The sequence below is a fragment of the Cyprinodon variegatus genome, unplaced genomic scaffold, assembly GCF_000732505.1.
Source record: "Cyprinodon variegatus isolate N-32 unplaced genomic scaffold, C_variegatus-1.0 Scaffold574, whole genome shotgun sequence".
NCBI classification, from domain to species: domain Eukaryota; kingdom Metazoa; phylum Chordata; class Actinopteri; order Cyprinodontiformes; family Cyprinodontidae; genus Cyprinodon; species Cyprinodon variegatus.
The window spans coordinates 341394-366856 of record NW_015151027.1 but is presented as its reverse complement, the minus strand read 5'-3'; the positions used below and the strand labels follow the sequence as shown (position 1 = coordinate 366856).

Here is a 25463-nt window from a genome sequence, read left to right as displayed (position 1 = left end):
ACATCAATTCAATACCTTATTCCCAGACATCAAATCAACGTCAATTTAAAGTTAAGTTTTTGTGCAGAGATATTGTTTTAAGTTCAAATATGTTTATTAGCAATATGAGGCAGTATTTGGATGCTAGATTGATTTATTGGTTGGACCTTTTTACAACTATAAGCTTCTGTAGAATAATTATCATGGAAGTCAAAATCTTGACCAATCTTCAACATCAAATTGATGTAACGGTGCCCACTGGGTGAGTTTAATAGGGGATCCCTTTTTGGAGTGGGTACTGTTGTGTGCATGTGCCTTTTTTTAATTGGAGAGGGCAGTTCTTTTAAAAAAATAGCAAAATTCCTCCACTGTACATTTAAACCAATCTAACTTCTTAAGATGGTAGAATTCCACCTCTATTTTCTCTCCTCTCAGACCTTCTTGTCTGGATTTCTACTGAATGAAACAGATGCTGATATGCGTGCTACTGCAGGTAAGGTAGCATCAAAATCTCACTTCAAAACTACCAAAAAAAACCCAAAACAAAAAGCAAGCCTCTGATTTTTGTTTTTCCGCTCTTAAATAATAAAAAGACCCATCCCAGATTGTAGAATCTCCTTCCTTTAAACCATCGCCATCATTTAGATTGAATGCTTATTTATACAGAAGTCAATGACAACCTACATGGGAAATTGAAATAGGAGGCAGCCCGCTCCTAATGATCTTTCTGTGTAAAAACCTTTGGAGAATGGGCCATGTAAAACCATTTTCAATTCAGGTGACTGCCTGACATTACAGTAATCTGAAATAGCTCACACTTAAGCTGTTACAATATTTTTACATTTACAACCCATTTTACTCTTATACTAGGCTCTTCCTATGACAGGAAGTGCTTAAAAGGCTCTTATCTTGTTTCACACAGGATGATAATTTGGTTAGACATTGTCTCATACCTACTTTTTCAAAGTGAATAATCATTGGCTTATGTGTGAGAAACCATCCAGTGGAAACATTAAGGTTCCCATTAACCACTGTGACTTTTTTTTTTAATTTGGTGATATTTTAAGACAAATGAGGTATACTTTGGTGTTCAACTCTAAAAGGGAAGCTATCCTTTTCTGCTGCAAAAGCCAAATCTTTTTTGCTCCATATTGAATCTACATGCAAAAAATTGATCTCCTTTATCCTGAAACTAACTAAATAACATCTTAGACCTAACAGAGCTTGCATACGTTTAAAAGAGGGGCTGTGTGTTTCTGCATGACTCAGATTGTACTGATATCAGACACATCTTCTAGCAGAAGTTAATGTAGATCTTTTTAAATAACTCTCTCTGCATGTTTCCATCTGCTACTTGTGTTACAGCAAGCTATTAAAACTTCAACAGGACTTCCTGATTCATGGTTATTTCATATTGTAACCTTTTCTTTCACAGAGCTTTTTAAGAAGGATTCAAAGGTGGAGGAACTGCTTTTCTATGGGGTTAATTGCTTGGAAAATGGAAAGACTTTCCTCTATTGTTTTCCTCTTTCATATTCTAACACAACTCATACTATTCATAAGTCAATTTAATATATCAATTAGAATCTTTAGGAAACATATGAGTGAGTCTGTCGGGACAACTAGCGGGACGTTTGTATGCACCCACTTATTATTACAGGCCGGTTTATTTTTTGCTTGGAGCAGTCCGAAGGCAACGTCAGATTTTCCACCTTGGCTCAGCAAAGCAGAGAGTGAGGGAGAGAATAACCAAGGCTAACTGTAGCAACTATGAGATTTGTGACTAACTACCTCCGCTACACTATGTTCTCCATTCACAATGCATGATGTTTTTCCGCTTGTAAGAACTCATTCATTTTTCATACTTTCCCAAAGCTGGGGCGCCTCAACCACATGGAGTGAGACCAGATAGAAGTGCTGCAGCAGCTTCCACATTCTTCCCCCACAACTTCGCCTGAAACAGCACAACAAACTCCAAACAGAGCTAACTGCTAATAACTGGGGAAAACTTGACTGTGAAGCCTTGCTGTGGCGCAGCAACCACAATGCAATGATTCAAATGAGATGTTTCACTGTTTTTCCCTGAGCGATTAGGGTGGAATATAAACATTAATACTTTCTTTTGCTATCAAAGAGAGACCACAATGGGAGGTCTTTGGCCCTGAGATATGAAAGCATTTTTCATTTCCCTTAAATTAATTGGTTTGGTGCAAACGTTAAGCATTATGTGCATTAGATATTAAAATGCATCAGCCATTGGACAACCTCTGGACTACTTGTCACAAATACTAATGCATTTGGTTAATATCAAATGGAAAATGAAAAAAAAAAAAAACAAATGGCAAAGAACCATGTCAGCTCTTAATGTTTTTTTGTTACTAACTCAACATTTGTGAGGTAATTGTATCTCTACACAGGCTACTGACCTGAAAATTACCCTCTGTGTTAGTAAGTAATCCAAAAAGGTAAAGAAATAGAAATAATTTATTGCATTAATTAAGTTATGAGCAATAAAGCTGTAAAATTGCAAATTTTTTAGGGATTTGAAGAAAAATATTTAGATAGCAATAATACCTGTACGAATTAATATCAGTGGGTTTGATGTCAGTGGGTTTAGACCCAGCGGATGGGGAAAAAAGTTTCTTTTTAACCAGGTAGGATCTCTTGGTGGGTAATAACAAAGCATCTTTGTTGTAAAGCGTATTGATGAACTTAGAAACAGACATATTTAGCTGAATTGATTAATCTCCAGGAAGCCCTGTTTCTATCAGAAGCAGCAATGAACAGATGATCTTTAGAAGACAGTTGAATAAACAGTAATCCTTTGATTCTCATGTTGTTCTTTTGGTTCAAATATAACATTTCAGGTTTAGAGCAGCTACAGCCATAACTCCTCTCTGCGACCATCCTATGGGTATGTAACAACAAACTATAAACAGAGTTAGCGAAATACTGCTTTCCTCTGTGGAGCCAGTGGATGGTTTGAAGCATTTAAAAAAGTCCTGCTTTTTGAATATGTAGAAAAAAAATAATTTTCCGCAAAGAAGGATCCCAAACTCGATGTAAAAAGCACAAAACAAACAAAAGAAATCAATTTAAGAGAATGCTGATAAAGATGATAAGTCTAATGAATTAGTTATGTCCAATACCAACTCCATTGTTCATTTCACTATTTAACTCAAAACCTATTTTCAAGAATATTGTTGTTCACTTTTTTTTTTAGATATTGTAAGGCAAAAATCTGGAGTAGATTTTTAAGTCCTTCAGGAGCACCTTGGCTGTTCAATACATGTTAATCATTATTACTGTAAATAAAATGTGAGTGTGTATATGCTTACATCATCCCATGCAAAGTAATGCAGCTCATTTCCTTCGTCGTCACGTATTTCCCCATTCTGTGGAAACTCCTCAACAGTAAATTCGATATTTAGTGAATTGTAGAAGGGATGCGAGATGTTCAGAATCTCTGTATCAAGAGCTTTACTGAGGCCTTCTTTTATGGTGAAGTTGGAACTCTGGATGGGTATAAATCGGGGAATAATATCCACGATGATGGTCAAGTTCTCCAATGTGTTGAAACCATTGCTCACATCCAAGATGAATTCGTCGTGTCGCTGAAAGAGACGGATGTTCACATGATTAACTGCTGCTACGACAAGCCACCTGATAAATTTTGCCAGATTTTTTTTAACTGTTGCTTACGTCCATGGTGGAATAGTCACCTTCCTGAAAGAGACAGATGTTCATTACTTTTTCTTTTTTAACAAGATCAGAACCAGACTATCACCATCGAAAGTACATTGAAATAAATGCTCATTTACCTGCCATAATGCAGAGACGTAAAAGACTCGACCCAGGTCAATGTCTTCCTGGGAGAAAGACTGGACATATTCGAGGACAGGGGAGGCTGTGACATCTGAACTGTTTTTTAGCATGACCACATGACCGATTTCAGGTAATTTTTTCAGTGTGTAAATCGTTCCTGTGGGAAGGCTACCTGCTTCCTCCACCTGAAAGACAAAAGTAGACAATAGCAGTATTTTATATGTTGGAGTAAAACCAACTGCATCAAATTTAGAGAAAACCTGGGTTAAAAAGTAAACAAGTTAGTTCATCTAACTACAAAGATTTTGTAGAAGTAGTTAAAGCTGACATTTTGATAATTATGGAAAACAGTTTTTTTTCTATCAGTTGGGTAAATTATTTATTTTATTTTGTTTTATTTTTTAAGAAAGTCCCTAAGAAGCAGTCACAAGAGCACATAGAGACAAATACACAATATTTCCAATGCAGCAACTTGGAGCCTGACAGCAGCAGGGGACCCATATAAGAGCGCTACAATGGTCACAAAAATCGTATACTTATCAGAGACTCATTCACCTTCTGCTCAATGATTTTCAACCCCTGTATAGCCACTGTTAACTTGTAAACTCTGATTTCTATAAATAGAAATATCTATTTATACATATAGTCTGTCATTTAGGTTACAAATAGGTGTAAATAGACAACTGGGTTTGCTGTGTATTTGATATAAGTACAAAGCTTAGTAGAAAGACAAATTCTGCCGGTATCTATTAGAAATCTTTAGACCTGTTATAGCCCAGACCGACAGAAAGGAACTAAATTAAAATAATTGAAAGAGCCAATTATTTTTTGTTAATAATTAACTAAGTTTTACGGTTTGTGGATAATCTATTTAATTTTATTTTGTTATTTGATATTTGTTTTAAGATTATGTTTTTTGGTTATTTAGTTATGTTCCTTTGTTTTTGGTTAGTCATGTGCAATTTGGGGGAATTAAGTACATAAATAGGCTATAAGTCTGGGTGGGTGTATGGTTTTTTTCTTTTACCACCGCAAGAGAAGCATGGAGGAAATGTTTGTCCTTTTGTATTTGCTTGCTTAAGGAGAAATAAACCACAAAACTGAAGGACTTTATCTGGAAAATCGATTTCTTTTTGCCTGTGTGAATTACTCATCCATGGTGCATCTGTGGCCCTTGTGGATTTTTTTGTTGTCAAAGGTGGGTCACATCAAGAATGAGCTCAAAAACTCTTTGAAAAACATCAAAAATTGACAAAAAGCATACGAGTCGAGTGATGATTTTATTGTCTTTGTTAGTAAATCTTCTTTTTTACAAATATATTATAGCCTTTTTCATTGACCCTGTAGATGCTTAGTTCTTGTTTTAAGCCTAGAAAAATTCTTAGTCAAAAAAAACATTATTTTAGTCTTAAAAAGAGGTATGCCTGTGTTTCAAAACGGCTCACATCTGAATTAGCAATACACATGTCTCTAAGGATGAAGGCATGTATATAACACAACATGATAGTATTTTATGCATTTTTAATTTCTATTTTATAAAGCTGTTAACCAAACATCTTGTAGCAATCATTTCAATATTGACGAGATAAAGGAGACATCATTTAAGATGTGGTGAGTGATGATTGCTGGAAGGTTCCTGAATATATATATATATATATATATATATTTTTTTTAATACAAACTGTAAAACAAACTTTGTATCACTGTTAGCTCTTGAAGGATGGAAGTTAAACTAAAAAAAATAGTAGAATTATTTACTTTCCTTTCAATGAGTCTTGCCTTTAGGCAACTCTTCAGTGAGACAAAACCCATAGTGAGTCTGTTCTGTTTTTTGTGCTGCTTGTTTTGCTTTGATACTTAAAATTCATATCCAATATCATAAAAGCTCCTCTGGAAATTCTATCAGTGTTCAGAATGGGTTTACTCGCTTCAAGCAATAATATCAGGTAACAGTAATGTTACATTTGACCATACACCAATAACAGTGCATGAACTGTGTACAGCAACTTGTTTAGATTTTTTCAAAGAACTTCAGTGTTTAAACTTATACTGCCCTTTTCATTATATATTCTAACTTAATATACTCATGAGAAATGCATTCTTGACTGTGAAACACCGGTGAACCTATCACAGGTAATTTAGAATTCAGTATGTGATTAATAATACAAAGCTAAATTATATCTTGGACAGGAGTCTGCAGCACTATTTGGAAAACAAAGGGGGAACAAAAATAAATAAATTATGCAAAGTCCTCTCAACCAGTTAGGAAAACAAGTCAGTAGACGCAGGTTTTGTTTTAAAGTGGTACATCGGAATGCATGTGTAAAACATCTGCGAGATGAACTTTCCTTGCAGGTTCTGCCTTGAATAAACACTTAAATTAAAGTGTACTACTCTTGTTGGTTTATTCTAACTATGCAATGTTAAGTTCAGGTTTTCATGTATACTTAATGAATGTGAGTTTTTTTGTGCATTAAGGGGCTGAAACGTATTTCAAGAGAACTTTGGTAGCAAACTCTTAAAGGTACTTCTATGACATTTGGAAGTGAAGTTTTGGTTTTTGTTGCTTAAGTAGATTTAAAGCCAATCTCACTGTGAAATACTTTAATCCCTTCTGTGGATCAAGCTTTGGTCTATGTAGCTGTCATACTCATGTTTATTTATTTTTTATTATTTTCAGTCCCAGAATACAAGGCATTTTTTAGTTTTTTAGGTGAGGAAGCAAAGACTCCCAAAGGGCAGATCTGCATCCCAGCAATAGGATGGGTCATTCTGTCAAGACTTTGCTAGATGTTGTCTTCAGTGGGTTGTGAACCCACAGGTAGATATTGCAGAGCTGAATTGAGAGCACAATTATGAAACGTTTCACATTATTTCGATTGATAAAACCTACAAAGGACTCAGATTGTGTTTTGACTGGACCAGCAATTTAAACTTCATTAATTGCTTTCAGGAGAAAGTGCAGGCAAGCTCATCTTAGAAATAACTGTAGGCTTCAAGAAGCTCCTGAGGGAATGCTTAGTGCTCTGTTTTCCACACCTAATAGACTGAAAATTACTGCATAAACCACATTAAAAGCAGCAGCTGTACAGTATGATCTGCCCCTGCTTTCATGTGGTTGATTGGAAGGATTATGAAACAGTGAAGTTGTTTTTCAGCAGTCTAAAAATTTGACAAAATTCAAGCAAACTTCAAGAAAATAAAGTAAAAAAAATTATTTCAACATTTATTAAAGAATGAATTTGACGGGAGAAAATATAATTGCTGGAATGTAATTCAAAAATGTTAGTTTGAATTTTTTGATTTATAAACTACAAAAAAGAGAGAGAACATTTATTTTAAAGAGAATGTAATCAAAGAGACTATAAATGTTACCTTGAGATGTTCCTGGCTGATTATAGTGGGCTCTCCCTCAAAGGAAAAGATGACCTCGTTGTTTATGACCTCAAGCTCCGAAAAGTAACCTTGGTTTAATGTAATCTTGAATTCGCCCCTTTCATAATGTTCTGCCCTGTTTGTTCGGACGGTAAAACTAAAGGAATCCTTGGCCTTCAGGCTTTCATCGCTATGTTCATATGACACGACTCCTTTTTTCAAGTCCTCCTGAGTGAATTCCAAAGCCTCAATCCCACTCACAATAATCTTGCCCTCCGTGGGTGGGGATGTAACCTCGAACTTAATCTCGCTGTCGTCTCTGATGTCCATGTTGGAGTCAGCACTCAACACGTTAGTATCTATGGTCCTGGTACTTCCGTGGTCAATGAGGAATATTGCATTGTTCATCACTCTCAGGTAGGGATCGCCAGCTTGGATGCGAAGCAGCGTAGTGGTTAAATAGTAGCCGTCTGAAACCTGCAGGGGGAACTGTTCCAGATCTGCTCCATGGTGAACAAATAAGATATTCTTGTCTCTTAGGTCAGCTTGTGTAAAACGGAAAACATTCTGCGATGGATTGGATGCCAACACGATATTGCCTGAAAGAATTCCTTCTCTTGCATAGACAATTTGTGTGTCATTAAAATTCGAGTCATCGTCTTTGAATTGAATTACATCAGTTGTGAGCAAGCGCTGACCATGGCGGACCACATTGAAGACTTTATCCACGATCCTCACAGGTGCATGCTCATTTTTGAATTGGATCCTTATTTTGAAGACACCCATTACCCTTTTAGGACTGTCTAAACTTCCCTGACTTGCAAAGAAATGAAACTCATCGCTAGTGGTCCTGGAGCCATCATGCTTGTAAATCAGCCTTTGAGATTCAAGATCTTCATTACTAAATAATTTTATGGCCCCCTCAAATCTCGGCTCTCCATGTGGGGAATCCCTTATGAGTCGTCCATGCTTTGGCTCTTGTATGACATTATACAAAATGTCTCCAGAATTTGCAGACTGAAGCCAGAGATGTTTTTTGTCCAAAGTTTGCTCACCCCCTTGTAAAACCACCAGCTCCTTATTTGTTAAAACATCTTCATTCAAACTGGAAAGTATGCCGATTGGGAAGTTGTATGTTGGAGAGTACTGGTCTTCCTGAAAGACTCTGAACTGAAACTGGTCGAAACTAACCCCAACTCCTTGCATTCGTAGTGTGTAAGTCAAAGCATCGTTCAAAATGTCCATCTGTGTGAAGATGTCACCCTCTTTCAACTCTTCGTCTAATATCTGCAGACTTCCAAGTGAAGGAGGCTTGACAAGGATGTAGTTAATTGTCTTTGGATCTGGGTTTCTTCCCGACACTTCAGGCTGAAGATTTTTAATTGCTTGTTTTGTTCCAGCTCTGACTTGCAAAGGTTCTAGGTTTGAAATTTTTATTTTGGGGGGTTGGATCCCAACACTAAAGATGTTATCTAAGATAGAAGAATCTCCCAAATAGACATTAAACTGAAATGTATCCACTACGGTAGTTTCTTGGTCACTTGCATCTGTGCTAAAATACCTAATTAGCTCTTTTTCCAGATGAAACTGATGGAAGCTTGTTACCTCCTTGTACGTGCCATCACTTGTCCTAACTCTTAATTCCCCTAATGCTGGAGGATTAGTGATGTTATAAAGGATATCCCCATGAAGAGGATAAGCAATATAATTTAGATTATCAATCCCTATGGACTTATTGCTCCCTTGGACCAAACTAAGGCCAGCGTTTCTGACAATACCCACAGATGGTTGTGTTGCTAAAAGAATAAAACTGCCTGACTGCTTTACTGACTCACCATCAGACACTTTTATACCTAATTCACTGGCTTCACCTGCTTTGTGTACGAAAAAGATATTTCCATCTTTCAGCTCTCTGCATGTAAACTCTGAGATTTTTCTTCCTGGTTGCTTCCCATTTTCCAGGTAACCAAAATCAAAAGAAGGACTTATTGTCACAGTTATTATTAATTGGTCACAACTGGAGTCTGTCTGAGTTATTTGAAGAAGACTGGGACTCAAACGAGACCTTGCCTTTTCTGCGATAGTAATTTGTGCAACAGCGACACCTGGTGTCTGTTGCTTGTTGCCTGGAATGATCATAACTGGAAGCAAATAACTTTGAGGTGTTTTTAAGCACTCTGGAAGGTAACTGTTACTTTGAGCAAATACTTCTAATTGGATTTGATCTTTGGTACCTTCATTTCCATCATGCATATACTTAATTTTCTTGTTGACCACATCCAGGAGGGTGAATTCTCTTGTGCTTCTTTTTAGGTTGATATCAACCAGGCCATACAGAGGCTCATTATGAAGTTCAAAGACAATCTCAGATTGACGCAATCCGGCAACACTGAGGTCAAATGAAGGGTTCAGGTTGTTGATATCTAGATACGTTTCCCCGCCTTCAGGAACTAGCAAAGGGGCGATTTTAAGAAATTTGGTTACATTTCTGAACACCTCAGGCTCAGATTCTGTTGGATGACAATCTTGCTCTCTTGTTGTAGGATGAGGATATTGAATGATGACAGGTGGGAAAGGGGTTGTCGTTTCATTTTCATAGTAAGCTGAGTAGTCATAGTCTTCTCCTTCACATTTTATATGAACATCTTTGGTGACCAGAGCATCTTGCAGGGTTCGGTCCCTTTGATTTACTGAGATTTCTCCAAAGCATCCAATAAATGACTCAGATGACATGTACGTCTCCAAACGGCTTAAGGACCCACTTTCATGGAATACCTCCTTCATTTTAGCCTGGATGCCTCCAAAATACAGGTTTCCTATCAAATCTAGTTTTTGTGCTGAGTCGAGAGAAATGGAGGATATCCGGCTGTCTATAATAAGAGCAAAAGAGGTCGGGCTAACCTGAATTTTAACTCTGTGCCACTGATCATCATCCAACTGTACTTGTGTATTATCAAGGACCTTCACCCCTTCCCCAAGGTCCAGAACCCCTTTGAGATGGCCTCCTAAAACACCAACAGCAATGAAGTCTGACTCACTGCCATGGTGGAAAACAAGTAAAGCCTCATCTAAGGTGGTTTTCATTAGAAATTCAAGTGTCCTTTGGTCATGATTAAATCCACTCCATGTTGGAAAAGACACAAAGGAATCCGGGGTGCTGAAACTAATTGCCTCTCCATCGTTATGATCAAACTCACTGCTGCAGGATTCCTTGGTGTCATGGCATTGCTTAAATGCCAATGGGAGAATGTCAAATTTATGGGATTCCAACATAATGTTGTACATGCAGCCACGGAAAGGTGGGATGGCATTGCTGAGGTAGGGAGTGTCCAGGTCACCAGTTCCTCCAAGCCAGATACCTTGGTCAATGTTTAGTCTTTCCTCACCAGCACCCACAGGAACATATGTTGAAACCAGACCATCTATTGTCATAGTGAGCTTGCCGTCTTCTAATGTCAGTAACACATGATGGTCAACCAGGTTGTTCAGTGGCTCTCCTTGAGAAGAGGAAAGCATCACTTCTTCTGCCTCTAGTTTCATTCGTGCCTATGCAAAGACAAAATAAATATATTAAGAAATTTGTAGCTTCAGATCTACATTATTTTCAATAAGAAACTGGTTATTGTGTATAAATCTAAAGTTGAATAAACATTTTTTAATTTCAGAAATATAAACTCATTATTATTACAATTCATAATTCATACAGTGTACACAATAGGTACACACACTTCTAAAATATATTTTTGTGGATGTGAAAATGGCAGACCAACACACATTCTTTCAGAACCTCTTATCTTTAAGGTGACGTAAGACTTGTATGACACAGTAATACAAAAAAATATATATAGTTTATAAAATACATACAAATTGCCTTTAATGAATGAAATCATCAAGCCGATTTCATCAAGCTGCTTTTGATTTGGTGTTCTGTTTTTCTTTTTAATTTGTGGTTCAACCTTGATCATGCCATTCTACTTCAACCCAAAGATTTTAAAATGTAAACAACTGGAAATTTTCCCTAGTTTTCAGTTTCCTTAATTGTAGAGACACGTAAGGCATATCTAAATATGGCTGCACCTAATGCCTAATAGATGTTTAGGTTCTTTTTTCTCTTTTCCTTGGGATTGCATCATGTTCTTGATTGGACAGCCTCTATCTGGAGGGATTCGTTGGGTGTAAAGTGGACTGGGATGTTGGTCTTGTGGAAAATCCTTCTGAATTAGCTTAACCTTAGATTTCATGTTTTAAAAACATATGGCCCTGAACTTAGTGCCCACTCAAACTTAAAACAAGGTAGAAATTTTGAACAAGTTATATGAATAAAGTATGAAGCAGGGCGTAAAAATTGAATGGAGGGAGAGAGAAAATAGGTTTAGGCTGTGAACTGGTTACAGTGCAGCAAATTGTGTAAGTGTAAAATTCCCGTAGAATTGGTTAGCTGGCATCTCTTAAGTCTGCTGCTCTTGTTTATGTCAGCATGAGCATGTTAAGGATGGCAAGGTCTACATGGCTGACACATGGTCTGCTTGTATAAACATGCCAGTTTGCAGCCTGTTATGTGGACATGGGTATCCAGATGGAGATGCCATGTGAATCTGCCTTAAATGCATCCACTCTGGTCGGATTATATGTATTCGGTTTCGTGTTTGTTTCATCTGGATGGGACCCCCTATTTGGCCAAGATGTTTTTTGGATATACCCAAACCCAGCTTCATCTGGAAGGGGCATCAGTGTCTCAGGCTAACAACCACAGTAATCATGCCTGAATTTTTGGGGTAAATCTAATCTGCATGTGAACTCAAGGGTGCAGAACAGCTCTTCCAAAACAGCTTAAAGCCCATAGAGAAATATTTTCAACTAGGCAAATATAACTCCAGTGGTTTTATTCCCTGAAACTTTTTTGAATATTGGGGATTGTTTCAATGCAGTTGCATAAGCATCTTGGCAGCCTCCATGACTTTTCATCAATTTTAGACCGACATCTGATTTTTTAAATTTTTTTTTATTTCCTTGAAATTCTTTTGTAAGCCTTTTTCTTTAAACTTTCTCACTGCTTTCCATAAACCCAAAAACACTTAGCTAAGCTTGAAAATTAGATTGATCTCATTCTTTTGCAGAGAAAACAAAATCCCTGAATCTCACTCGCTGGGTCTTTCTAATGAAAATCAAGCATGACTGAGTCAACTTTTCTTTTGAGAGAACTACAGGTTTAATAGGTAGTCCTATTTTTTCTACATGTCTGCCTTCACTTAATCATGAACACATGTATTCTGTTTCAGTTAACCCTTACCTGTAGTTTCCCATTCAGAAGCTCAAGGAACAGGTAGTCCTCCATTCCAGCAGCAAGGAGCAGAAGTCCACTTCGACGACTTGTTTTGAAAGTCAGTGACAGCTTGAAACTGGAGATATCTTGAATGGCTTGTATGCTGCAATAGCTGTCCCCAAAGTAGGATTCTGTAAAAACATCATAATGGAAAAGGAATAAAATTACTTAAATCAAAATGCCAGTAGTAATGGATTTATTGATATGAAAACACTTTTATGTTTTATGCTTTGAGGTTTGATAAAACTACACAGGCGAGACCGATCTGTCCATTAAATTTGATTTTATTTTATGTGGAATTGTGTCTTGGACTAAATCAGCTGAAAAGATAAAGATAAAATAAAAAAGACATTAAATAAAATAAATAACATTTCTTGTTAGGGAAATTCTGCAGTGTGTTACAGTTGCTTGAAACCAAAGGAAACCTGCATTTAACAGTGTATTGTATGACCTCATCAAATAAATGCTGACTGGTGTCTGTCTCATTCTGGAAATCAGAAAGTTAGAGAAACATGTTAGACCATTATTTTTTGCGATCTGACATTTGATGTGACCTGATTTCTATTTAATCAAGTGGCCTCAGGCTACTTCCAGCTAAACGGGAGCTTCCCTGGCCTCAAAGGTATTCTCTGACTGAGACATCTGTCAGTACCCCTGTGGAAGTTTTCCGGGGATATAGAATGCCGTGGTGAAGGATTTCCCAGGCTTAGTTGCTTCATTTTCATGGATATGATAATTCAGCCACCTGCTTTTTGCTCTTTGGAGCGCTTGACAAAATGTAAACCAAGGAGGAAGTCAATTAATTACCAGTCCACATGCTCTGAAAATGAGAATGGACCCTTTCCAAGACCCAGTTTCCTCAGCTAAGACTTTCCACCCTCTTAGCAGGAGATGTAAAAGGGGGCTTAAAATGAGCTTACCCTCAGAGTTCAAGAGAAAGAAACCTAATGTGATACATGGAAAATACTCTTCTGAATACCTAACTCCAGTGTAGAATATATAGGGATAAAAAAAGCAAGACTGTTATCTATAGAAGTCAGATCATCCCTGTGAGATTGTGAGATTCAAACATAGTCTCTCCCATTCAAAAGCCTGATAGGATGCTGGGGTCAACATCAAAAAAACAAAAGCCTGTCAGACCCGACAACTAGTTGCCAACCTATTTACATCCATATCTAAAAATGGAAAAAAGACAACCTTTTTCCAAAGATTAAACAAATGTGTTTGTGTATTTTCTTCCCATGTCTCTCTTGGATCAAGATTGATCCCATGCTGCCATCTTTAAACCACTTAAAGAGAAATGCTCCTTTTGTTTCTTGCTCTGTAAATTAGACTCTTCATCCATATTCTGTGACAAATAAGTCACAGAAAAGCAAAGAGAAGACTTTTGATGTCAAAAAGGAGGAGAGCCACCCTCTTATGATCTTGCATATTCTTTTGTTGTTTCACTAAAAGGGTTTTTCATTGTTTTCAAAGATTCTCCTTAACAAACTAAAGTCGGTGAAGGAGAGCACCAACAGAGCACCAGACTCTCACTCAGTGATTACCCTCCATGTTGCTGTGCTATGTTCAGTCAAACTAAAAGTAACATCAAAACACAGCTTATGTTGCTTTACAAACCAAATTTATTCTTGTTTCAAGTCATTCGTGTTGAGAATGTCAGATCTGGGTGGCTATTGTCTCATTTGCTGGTTCTGACTGCGCCGGAGGCCATGTTTGAACAGGTCAGAGAGGTTCTGCTCGGGCAAAATTATTCTAAATAAAAGGCGGAGGCTAATTACACAACAGCCTCTGGGCTGAAATTGAAAAATGGGGGAGCAGAGCTTTTTATATGGAAGTGCATAAAACAAAGAAATTCACACTGTGCTTCACAATTTTCAAAAGCAAAACTCAGCCTTTGTTGGATCGTTCTTTGAGATTTGCAAATAAATTAGAGAGTAATGGCAGGCGTTTCTGTTTTTGTTTCTGGATTATTTTGCCTTCAGGAAAATTTTCACTTCAGTTCAATTCAGTTTATTTATATAAACAAATTCATTAAATCAATTGAAGGCAGAGACCACTCAATCAAATCAATCAGTCAGATTGGTTAAACACATTTTCATCAAAGGAAACCAGACTGCAATGACTTTTCAGGAGTTGCTCCTCCTGGATGAGTATGTGGCAACAGTAGACATTTGCATTTTGTCATTGACTCTTCTGCAATCCCTCACCGAACATGCATCTAGCGACAGTGGAGAGGAAATACTCCCCTTTGACAGTAGGAAAGGAGAAACAGGCTCAGTTTGATCGGCCGTCTGCTGAGGCTTATTGGACTTCAAGGAGATAGAAGCAGACACATTAAAGGAACATAGAAGCACTGATCTATAAATAATTTCTATATTAGAGAAGTTAATTATAAACTAGCTCCATAGGTGGCTCTTTCTAGGGAAGAAAGAGTTAAGCAGAAGAGGATAATTTCCAGTATTTCTAATCAGTTCATTATGTGGGAGGACTTATGTGTTCTCCAACTAAGTGGTTAAAGCGATATACAACTGGTTCATGAAGAAATGGCTCATTTGCATGTTACTTATAGTAAAATCCCTTAAAAATATGATTTTAGTTAGTTATCTCAGTCATTTTTCTGCATGCTCCAAGTTTGTCAATTCAAAGCTAAATTCTGTTTTATTCATATTAGCCTGACTAAAAACAGGTCTTAGGTCGGTCTAAGCATTAAAACGGGTAACATATACTTTAAAAAACGTGAAACAGTGTGAATTTTTCTAAAGTATTTATTTTTCATATGCAGTGCCCCAGTTATCTACAGAGCATTTTGTTGTAATGAATATTATGCCTGTGTTAGGACAGAGTTAGTTACTTTTGCTCTGACATTACTGTCTCACTTTTGTTGTTTTCCATACTTAATGACTTCCTGACAACCTTGGATTGAAGGTTCAGACATCAATACACAGTCTAAATGTCCCCTTGTGGTTGAGCAGAATGAGCGAATGTGAATTAACCTTCATTAGCCCAGACAGAGCGTCCGCATGCCATTACATCAGAACAGGGAATGCAAAGGGACATGTTAAGCAACCTATTCAGTATAATAGGTGAGCTTAGACCAGTGGCTTCAAATGAGAATCCTGGAGGGTTGATGTCCTGCAACTGCTAGATAAGTCCTTTGCCCCACACACCTCAATCAAACGGTTCAACTGCAGAGATGAACTATTTCTCAGAGGTGGGTAGTAGCTAGTTACATTTACTCAGTTACATTGCTTGAGTAACTTTAAAAAAAATAATTTTTGAAGCACTTTTTAGAGCATTGTTACATTTTTACCTTTAGTTGAGTAAACATACGATAAAATATCACTACTCTTAATTGAGTAAAATCTCTAGCTACTCCATCGACTGGTAGTCACTTAATGAAAACAAGCTTCTTTTAAACAAATATGCACCATTGATGAACACAATTATTTTTTGTACTCAAGGCTTATTGGTTAAATATTGTTTTCCATCTGCTGAGTCTGATGGGTCAGTTGGAGTTTGAGTGATAATACAGTAAATACTGTAATTTAACCTATTCTACAAACTGTTATTATTGATTTTCTGAGATTTATGACTCAAAAGATATGACATCAGTTGTAACAGTATGATCATGGGTAGTAAGTAGCTCACTTAGTCAGTAGGCCTACTTGAGAAGTCTTTTTATCTCTTAACTCTTACTTGGGTAATTTTTAAAAAGTTTACTTTTTGCTTTTACTGCAGTAACAATATGATGAAGTAGTTCTACCTTTACTTTAAGAAAATTTGTGGGTAATCTACCCATTTCTTCACTTTCTAAAAAAAAAAAAAAAAAAAGAATTTGAAAAATCTGCAATTTTTTTTTAAATCTATTCTCTGTGTTGCCTCCTTAGAACATATTCCCAACCGACATGTCCATCCCCATTCTGTCTTTTAAAACAACTAAAAATAAAATTAGCTTTTTATTTTACTCACTTTTTGTTTGGTTTCCATGAAATCACACAACAAAACCTTTTTTTCAGAAGTTAGACTGCCTTACATTATTGCCTAAAACATGAACTAGATTGTAAGCTTAGTGATTTTGTTTTATATTACAATTTCAGATGAGCGCTGAAGGTGAGAAGGAAAAGATCTGAACATGTTGATTCCTGCTTCACTCATGGGAAAAACTACAGAAAATCCTACTGTTTGATCAGCTTCACCATTTCTAGTATTAACAAAGTTATGAATTTCACTGTATTGTTTAGTTTGAAGTAGATCTATCTTTCTTCTCAAGATTGTTTTACAAAAAAAGGCATTCTACATAGAGTTCTCTAGCCACGTACAAGAGCCATGGTAACTATCACCTTGTGTAACCCACGGTTAAACCACAGTGAGCGTCTCTATAAATAAAGCTTGTTTTGGTTATTTCCTGCCTCTTTTTAGGCTCTGCGTACTTCAGCATGGTACAAATCTTCAGCATATAATTATTTAACGATAGCTTGTTGTTAACCATGAACTGAATTGGAGCTCAGTTCACTTTGTAATGGCATTAACCATAAGGCATAATGGTAATTAACGTGTTGAGCAATTAATCTCTTACGAGGGTCAACGGCAGGTGTGCTTGTAATAAACGTTTGTTTCCCCATTAGCTCAGGAAAGAGTGAGTTCAAGCAATAAAAGCATGAAATATCAGAACATTACAGATCTACCAGGCAATTAGCCGACTGATTATTAAGAAAGGAAATGTTGTGACTGAAGAAGCATTAATGATGTCTAGTTGGTTGTTATGGTTCAGTGTTTTTGCAGTGCAATGTAGAGGTTTTCACACTCAATGGGACATTTTTAGCTCAGTCATGTTACTGCCTCTAACTTCATGCATAATTAGACTGCATTGCTCAACATGTTGTTGATTTATCTGCTTGACTGCAATTATAGCTTCAAATGTATTGTGGTATGTCAGTACCAGCTCATCTAAACACTGAAATTGTTGCCTTTTGTCCTAATAAAATAACTCAAGCTTAGTCGGAGAGGGTAAAGAGTATATGTAAAAATCAGTTTTCCATTCTTACCACAGATTCCGTAATGAATTTAGGTCTAAACCTTGACTAAGCCATTTCTATGCAGGTAAGGCTTTGATTGAAAATGTCCCACTGTTGCTTTCATGGTAGGTTTAGTACTGAGAGCATAAGCAAAAGTGAACATCCATTCCACTAGCTTGCCTATCGCTAGCTAAATCTAAATCAGGAAGGACTCTTTAACCAAAGCACCTCCACAATGATAAGTGCTGTCTGAATAGTGCTGGCAGTAAGAAAGGTAGTAGGAAAAGTGGCCTGTTTGCATCCTAAAATTGTCCCTATAGCATAGAGAGATCTCAATATCCCTCACAAACACTATAAGGAATCCCACAGTTCTTTGTATGACATGACGTAATAGCACAGCCCGCTGCTTACTCTCTTTGTTGTTCCATATGAACTCTGTTTGACATGTAGAAGTGTAAGCACCTTCAAATGTTTGGTTTTCTGCTTCAGTGGTTAGCTAATTTTCTGTAATTAGCTTTTCTTGTATTTAAATTTTTTTAAAAGGATGTAGTCCAGGGCTGCGCAGTGACACAGTGGGTACAGTTGCCTTGCAGCAAGAAGGTTCCGGATTAAATTCCTGGCCCGGGGTCTTTCTGCATGGAGTTTTCATGTGCTCCCTGTGCATGCGTGGGTTCTCTCAGGGTATTCCAGCTTCCTCCCAAGGTCCAAAAACATTACTGTTAGGTTTATTGGCTTCTCCTCTGCATGAATGGTTGTTTATCCTGTTTGTCTCTGTGTTGCCCTGAGATAGACTGGCAACCTGTCCAGGTTCTCTCGCCTATTGACAGCTAGAGACAGGCACCAGCACCCCTCGTGACCCCAGCTGGGTAAGGGCATGAAGGAAAAAGGATGGATGGATGGCTATGGTCCAAAGCATCATCCATATGCATCTCTGTTGGATATTGACGTATGAATTAAAAGCTGTCTGGAATCCGCACAGCAGACTGGGGTCCCTTCTCCAATTCACCATAAAGTTCTTACTGTTGACCTCAAGAAAGTTGGAGAAACATAAGTTAGGTGCTACAATATGAAAAGGTTTCCCCCCAGTTGAGATGAAATGTCCACTTTAGTGTTTTATAGTAGAAGTTAAAGCAGATTGCACTATTTATTTCCGTGGTTATTGGTGGAATTAAATTTTGTAAAGTCTAATCAGATCAATGCAAAAAGTTTGCTTTGGATTGTCCTGTGTGAAAAATCTAATTTTCTAAACTCCCGTATAACGTAATCCACTTTTCTAAAAATGAAATTGTGCTATTTAGGCCATGTGAACAGACTATAAAACATTCAAGACACTTTAAAACTTGTTTTTTTATATAATTACTCACTACCAAAGTTTTTTTATGCTGTGCTATGACTTTATAACAACTATAAACACCCTGTTAGAACAAACCACAGCCTACTGACTGCTCTTAATCATGTTGGCATCATGTATACATGCCGGACTCTGAATACAGCAGCTTGTCAGTATAAGAATATACAGTCAGCTCCAACTCTGTAAAACAGCAGAGAGCTGGACCACAACTCTGCATACCTTGACAGCGGCACTTTATTAGGCCCCCTACATCCCCCACAGACTTTTCAGAAGTCACCAAGGACGTGCTTTCACAGGTTTTAAGGAGCCATTTCACAGACTTGCATATCTAAGTGTGAAAGCGAGCTGCACATTTTAGCCCCCTTTTCAAATCCCCATCTGCCTCTGCATCTCTAAAAACACTCCAGTACAAACCAGAATGGAGAGGAACAGTGCACCAAAAAAAGAAAGAAAGTAAAAGAAATCCTTAAAGAGCCACAGCAGGAGGCTTCCCCCAATAACTTCAACTTTTCAAGTTCTCTCTGTGGAACTCGCATTTACACAACACAAAAAGGGAGGGGTGCAGAAAGAAAAAAAATATGACCTTTCTCTGGGAAAGGAGAATTGCAATGCAGTGTAATTTTACCTTAGGAAAATAGACCAGAGAGAAAAAAGGGGAGGATAAAGCATGGAAAGGAGGATCTGAAGGACTCATCACTGTTTGAGCTTTTTTTTTTTGCAAGAGTGGAGTCTGAAATTCCTGGTTTCATGACAAAAACGGATATCATAAAAGTCTCTATCTTTCAATCTTTTGGCTGTAGATATATCCTATTGTGCTGAGGCCCCATAAACAACATGAGAATTGAGTTTGTATCATTGTAGCTGCAGCCATTTCCTTCATTCGCCACCTGTCTGAGATGACATCAAGAAGAGGAAATCCAGACGGATCAGAGGTTAGGAGGTAAAGCTTAACTTCCAATCAAGGGAGGAAAGGGACACAATTTTCTCTCTTCACAGTTTAGAAAGTTGCTTCAAAATCTTCCTCATGGGCTCAACTTTTTTTTTTTGAAAAGCAGGGAGTGAAGAAATTACTATTAAATGTTAGATATTGTTTTAGTTTCACGCTTTTTTTTTTATTTTAGCAAAGACAAAAAATACATAACTAGCTTTATGAGGCCATGAAAACAATCACATGTACTAAATTCAACATTCTTTTTACTTTGCAAAAACTATTTTAATGATTTTTCACACGATGTTAAAAAAACAATCTGTTTAATTCGGGTTTTACCTGACAGATCAACACAAAGCAGGTATGAATATGAAAACTCTTAAGGTTGTGAACCAATGTGAACATCTGTGAAAAACAAAAGTCCTGCAGCAGATTTTTTTTTGCTGAATTTAGATCTGAGCCTTGACCGGTCCTTTCAAATACACGGATGATCCAAAGTCATCTGCTTTAGCTCTGGTAAAGTAGTTCAGGTTTTCGTCCAGCTGAAATCTATACTTCGTCCCTGTCCTCTCACATATGCAGTCTGTAACAGGTTTTCTCCGGGTTGTGTTTAGCCGTCCATCAAGCCCTCCACTCTGCGCCTTACTTTGAGGCTGCCGCCACTACGCTTGTTTTCTGCTAAACACAGAGCTTAGAATGTTGGATAAAGGCTGTGATTTTGGTCTCATCCAAACAGGGCACTTTCCTTAATATGTTTGAACATATCCTTTCAAGATTGTGACAAACTGCAAAAAGGTCTTTGTTAGGCTTTCTTTCAAGCAGAGCCTTAAGTCACTAACAGATTCACTAGATCCACAACTAGTTGTTGCTCACACAGCAGATATGTGCTTACTCTCTTTGAGTGTCCACATATAAGTAAATAAGTGTTTTTTTCCCCACCTACCTCTTTCTTTTCTTTTCTTTTTCAATTAACTTTGTGATCTAAATAACCCCTGCAGCTTTAACAGAACAGCTGTTTTAATTAATGTATGCATAGGTAGACTATATTCAGTGAAGCAACAGTGAAGGCAATTAGTTGCTCTGGATCTAATTAAGGGTCCAGTGTTCTGGCTACAAACATGCATCCTTTCTTTACTCCTTTGTGTAGGTCTAACATATAATATCCCAATAAGATACAGAAAAGTAAATATTAATGTTTCTTAAATGCACTTGATTTTAAATACCTGTTGATGGTTTTTACCTTGGTAAAAGGTATGCAGGACCATTTTTGTGCCTAATGACATGTGGGGAAGTTGTGAGGAAAACTGTACTGTACCTCCAGGCCAGTAGGTGACAGTGATAAAACAGACTATCCAAACCCTCTGTGTAACGTCTGAAGCAAATTTGCAATGACCTTTATTTTGCAAATTAGCAGATATTTGAGTTTTACACTGTTACATTCTCACAGAAAGACATTTTCAAATGTTATTTTGTGTCGCAGAAAACGTAATTTTATAAATTCGTAACACAAGTCTTTAAGCCATTGCCCTTCACTTTTAACTGTCTGCTTTAACCACATGCCTCAATAATTCTGGGGTAATCGGAAAGTCCTTTCCCAAGACAAAAACCCTTTGTGTAGTTCCTGAAAATGAATTACTTAGACACAATTGTATCATGATGCATGGAGGCTTTTAGAAATTCCTGCAAATGGTTAGAAGGGTCACTGGTGAAAGGACAACACATTTAGAAAAAAACCTGTAAGTACTATAAGCAGAGGTGTCAAGTAACGAAGTACAATACTTTGTTACTGTACTTAAGTACACTGTTTAAGTATTTATACTTTACTCCATTACTTATTTTTCTTCCTACTTCTGACTTCTACTCATTACATTTTCACACAAGTATCTGTACTTTCTATTCCTTACTTTTTTTTAAACAAACGTTACTCGTTACTCTTGGCTTCGGTTTAATGTTTATAAATATTTATTTCACGTCATGTGCGCCATATAATGCAGATCATTAGCGCCATGTGAAAACTAGTGTCATTGGATGAGTCATATAACGCAAACACTTATTGGTTAGCTAAAGGAAATTATTAGAAGCAAGCAGGTGTTCTTCAAACTGCAAACGGGAATTGTCTATGCCATGCTACAATGTCAGATTTAGAAAAAGATGCTGAAATGTCTGAAAGGTCGGACACAGGCGAGAGCGTATCTGGAGATGGAGACCAACAAGACCTCCCTAGTCTTTGGCTCTATCTCAAAGAATTTTTAGAAATAGTCGAAAAATTGAGCTTTCAACTCATTTAGTGGCATCTGGCTGTTTATTTTTTAAGGTTACTTTATACTTTTATACTTTAAGTAGTTTTTAAAGCACACACTTTTTCACTTTTACTTGAGTAAAGAGGTCAAGGTGATACTTTAACTTGTACCAGAGTGTTTTAAAATGCAGTAACTATACTTCTACTTAAGTAACAAATGTGTGTACTTTTGACACCACTGACTATAAGAAGGCCTTAAATATAAATTTTATGGACTCATCATTTGAACATGATCAAAGTCTCCAGTCTGACCTTTTATTAATAACTAGTTTGGTATTGTGATCTCACTTGAACACTGCAAACATAGCCCTGAACAGGAGCATTGTAGTCTCTTAGTGAACTGCTCTGCTTTACGACTGAGTAAAACAAAGCATGTCTCTGTCAAGCCAGCCAAACTACGGAAGCAATCAAACAGCCAAGGTCCCAGACGGTTGGTCCTGTTAAAATAATCCTCCCGTGACATCAGAGGCGTCACCACCCCACAAATAATATTGTTCCAACCCACATTTCTCTGTTACACCAATTGACTTTTTCTACAACCATCCATACTTCCACACACAAGCATATGCTCACAAACCAAATGTTGATTTGCTGTGAGAAGAATTTCTGAGAGCTGATTGTTTGTATGTGTAACTGTGACTTTTCCTGTTTTCACTCAACCTGAGCAAGGCTGTTTATAGACTGGATGTGAAAAGCATTTTTAACATACTGGTAATGAATTTCTTTCTTGATATCTTCCAGTGAGTGAGGGCAGAACATGATGTTAAGGTAGCAGCTAGGAACGATGGAGACAGATCCAAAAAAAGGAACACAAATCAATTTCAAAGTCTGAATCTTATGTGTACATTTCGTATAATGGTAAATGGGAAGCTTGGTCAAACTTTTGGGGCTTTACACCTCAATAATTCGTTTAAATATGAAACTCTGTGAAACTTGATGTGAGAAGAAAAAAAAAAACACACACAAAAAAAACAACCTTTAGGCAGAAAACTTAGATAGCACAGAATGTACTGCATGAAAGGCTCTGTCAGCTTCAGCTGTGCTGCACAGCATTAATGGCCCAGAGAGCAACAGCAGCAGGAAATTAGCCCACAGTTAACTATAGCCACTTAGGCTTGTAACATTTACAATGTCAACAAAGAATAAGAGTTCAAAAACGTTCTTTGTCCTACTGCTGCCTCTCATTTAAAATGGATAATTAAACTCATTTAGCTTAATGCTGGTTATTTTAGGGCTCATCATCATACCTGTGATAAACCATGAATAATTAAACATAAAGCCAACCCCTCCGACAAAAATGCACATCTACACCTCAACCCTTAACCTCCCCCACCTGTTTTCACTTTAGTGTCCATTGGGATAAGTTTAGATATGAAGTTCTAGAACCAGTGTGTAGGTTGGCATCTTGTTATGTGACTCTACTACTGCAACTTATTGAGGTTTCTTTTACATATTACTTTCTTCAGCATTATCCAAAAGTAGATCTATACAGTGATTTTGAAAAGGTGGAGACGGTACATGAAGAAAACGTAAAAAAAACCATCCATCTCATTATTATGCTCTAAAACCTCTGTATCTGCATGGCAGGAAAACTTCCAGTGCTTCCTATTCATTGTTTACTGTAAGGTATCATGAGTTTGGGGAAATACAAAAAGGATCGGATTAAACAAAAGCTGAAGTCAGATTAATATTTCATTGCGATACACAGCCTCTTCTCTCTTCTGCAATACGTTAGCATTTAAGACTTCGGCAGATATATGAAAAGGGACGTCTCAGTGAGACTGATTTCTCTACTCAAGCACTCAGAAAACCATCGTTCCTTCTTATAATCATTACATTGGTTTTCATGACAAAGCACAATAGCTTTGATGAAAAAATTTTTTCCCAATGCATCTTTACTTAGAATCTCCTCCTGGAGCATTTTACATGACCAGTTTGTTTTGTGGTGTGCAAACCCAAGTTTTATGTTTTATTTCCGCCACCAAGCTAATTCTGCTGCTTATTTCTGGTGGAATACAGTCAGTCTTTCACACTAGATCGCAGTGGCTCTAAAATGGGTAGATTCTTATTTAGTTTTTCATATTCTTCACCCTGATATAAATTTAAACTTAATGGATACTCACCAAACGGATTAATGTTACAACCATCAAAATATTTAATGGACCAAGATTGTAGAAAGGAGCTCTAGAACAACCTAAAAGCACTGAAGCTTACCAACACTAATAGTACATACAGTAGCAACAGAGTCAGCTGTTTACTGATACAAAAACATGGCTGTTTGGTGTACATGATAGCAGATGTTCAATGCATTTGAGTTTGAATGATTCCTGTCTTAAGGCTAGGAGGGTGGTTGCAGGGGATGTAAGGTGGAGGCTGTGGGCTGAACCTCTACAGCTGGACCTGGATGGTCATATTGGTCCACCCCATCAATCCAACGCAATTTTGAAATCAAAGATATGGTCATTCAGTACTATTCCCTCTCCCTGCATACATGCCAGAGGTACACAGGTCCAAGTTTTGTTACATGACTCAAAGATGTCAGAAAAGGCTAATTAAGCTAAACATGAGCATGGGTTATCTTTAAACCGAGAAGCAAAGAGGTGGAGTTCATTTTCTAACTCTGTAATAACCCTACTTCAGCAGGAAAGACTTGGGTATGGACCTGCATGGAGATGTTTATTCTGACTTTCTTTAATTCAATAACTCAGACCACAAACCGTTACATCTCCAACTCTCCCTCCTACATGCCACCACCCGCTCTCTGCACAATCATCCTGCAGAAACCAGCAAAGATCCTCCATAGTTCTGGCTGGGAAACATGTCTATACACTGACTACATCACATATTAACAAAGTGCTTTAGAAAAAGGAAAAAACTAAATCAGAGTGTCTGAGAAGTTTCTGGAGCCATGCTAATTACACTCTGAATGAGCAGAGAGTCGACAGTACCATTGTTTGCTCTCATAGTTTCCAAAGGCTCTGCATTTGTGCTAATTGAAATTGTATGTCGGCATGTTTGCCCCCATCCCGATTCTGTCTGCCTCGTTCGTCATTAACAGTCATTTCTGACATGATATCAATAGCTCTATTCATACTTCATTAAAAGTGCCCTTGTGACTGCAGTTATGAGTGTGAGCGTGTGCATTAGTCACTCCACTACTAATTTCCAGCATGACACTGGCTTTTTAGTGGGCTGGAACACTCTCTGCTGAGCAGCAGTTTGCTGTCATAAATTGAGCCGCTTAAATGTCGGCACAGAGTGGGAGATTTAGGACCTGGTAAGGATGGAGCTACAGTTTGATTTGGCTGCTGTTAGGTTTCCAAATAGCTGTTAGATCTTTCAAAATGTATTTCACCTACTATTTT

The 25463-nt window shown here is 37.4% G+C and overlaps 1 protein-coding gene across 1 annotated transcript in view; it reads right to left on the bottom strand.

The window, feature by feature from the left end:
- Positions 1–25463, bottom strand: part of LOC107095804 (chondroitin sulfate proteoglycan 4-like) — an 89292-nt gene that overhangs the window by 23800 nt on the left and 40029 nt on the right. The window contains exons 2-6 of the mRNA XM_015392115.1: positions 12470–12633; positions 7180–10725; positions 3801–3989; positions 3682–3705; positions 3318–3593 (exon numbers count right to left, since the gene is read on the bottom strand). Coding sequence (XP_015247601.1) covers positions 3318–3593; positions 3682–3705; positions 3801–3989; positions 7180–10725; positions 12470–12633 — 4199 coding nt within the window. The remainder of the gene's footprint in view (positions 1–3317; positions 3594–3681; positions 3706–3800; positions 3990–7179; positions 10726–12469; positions 12634–25463) is intronic.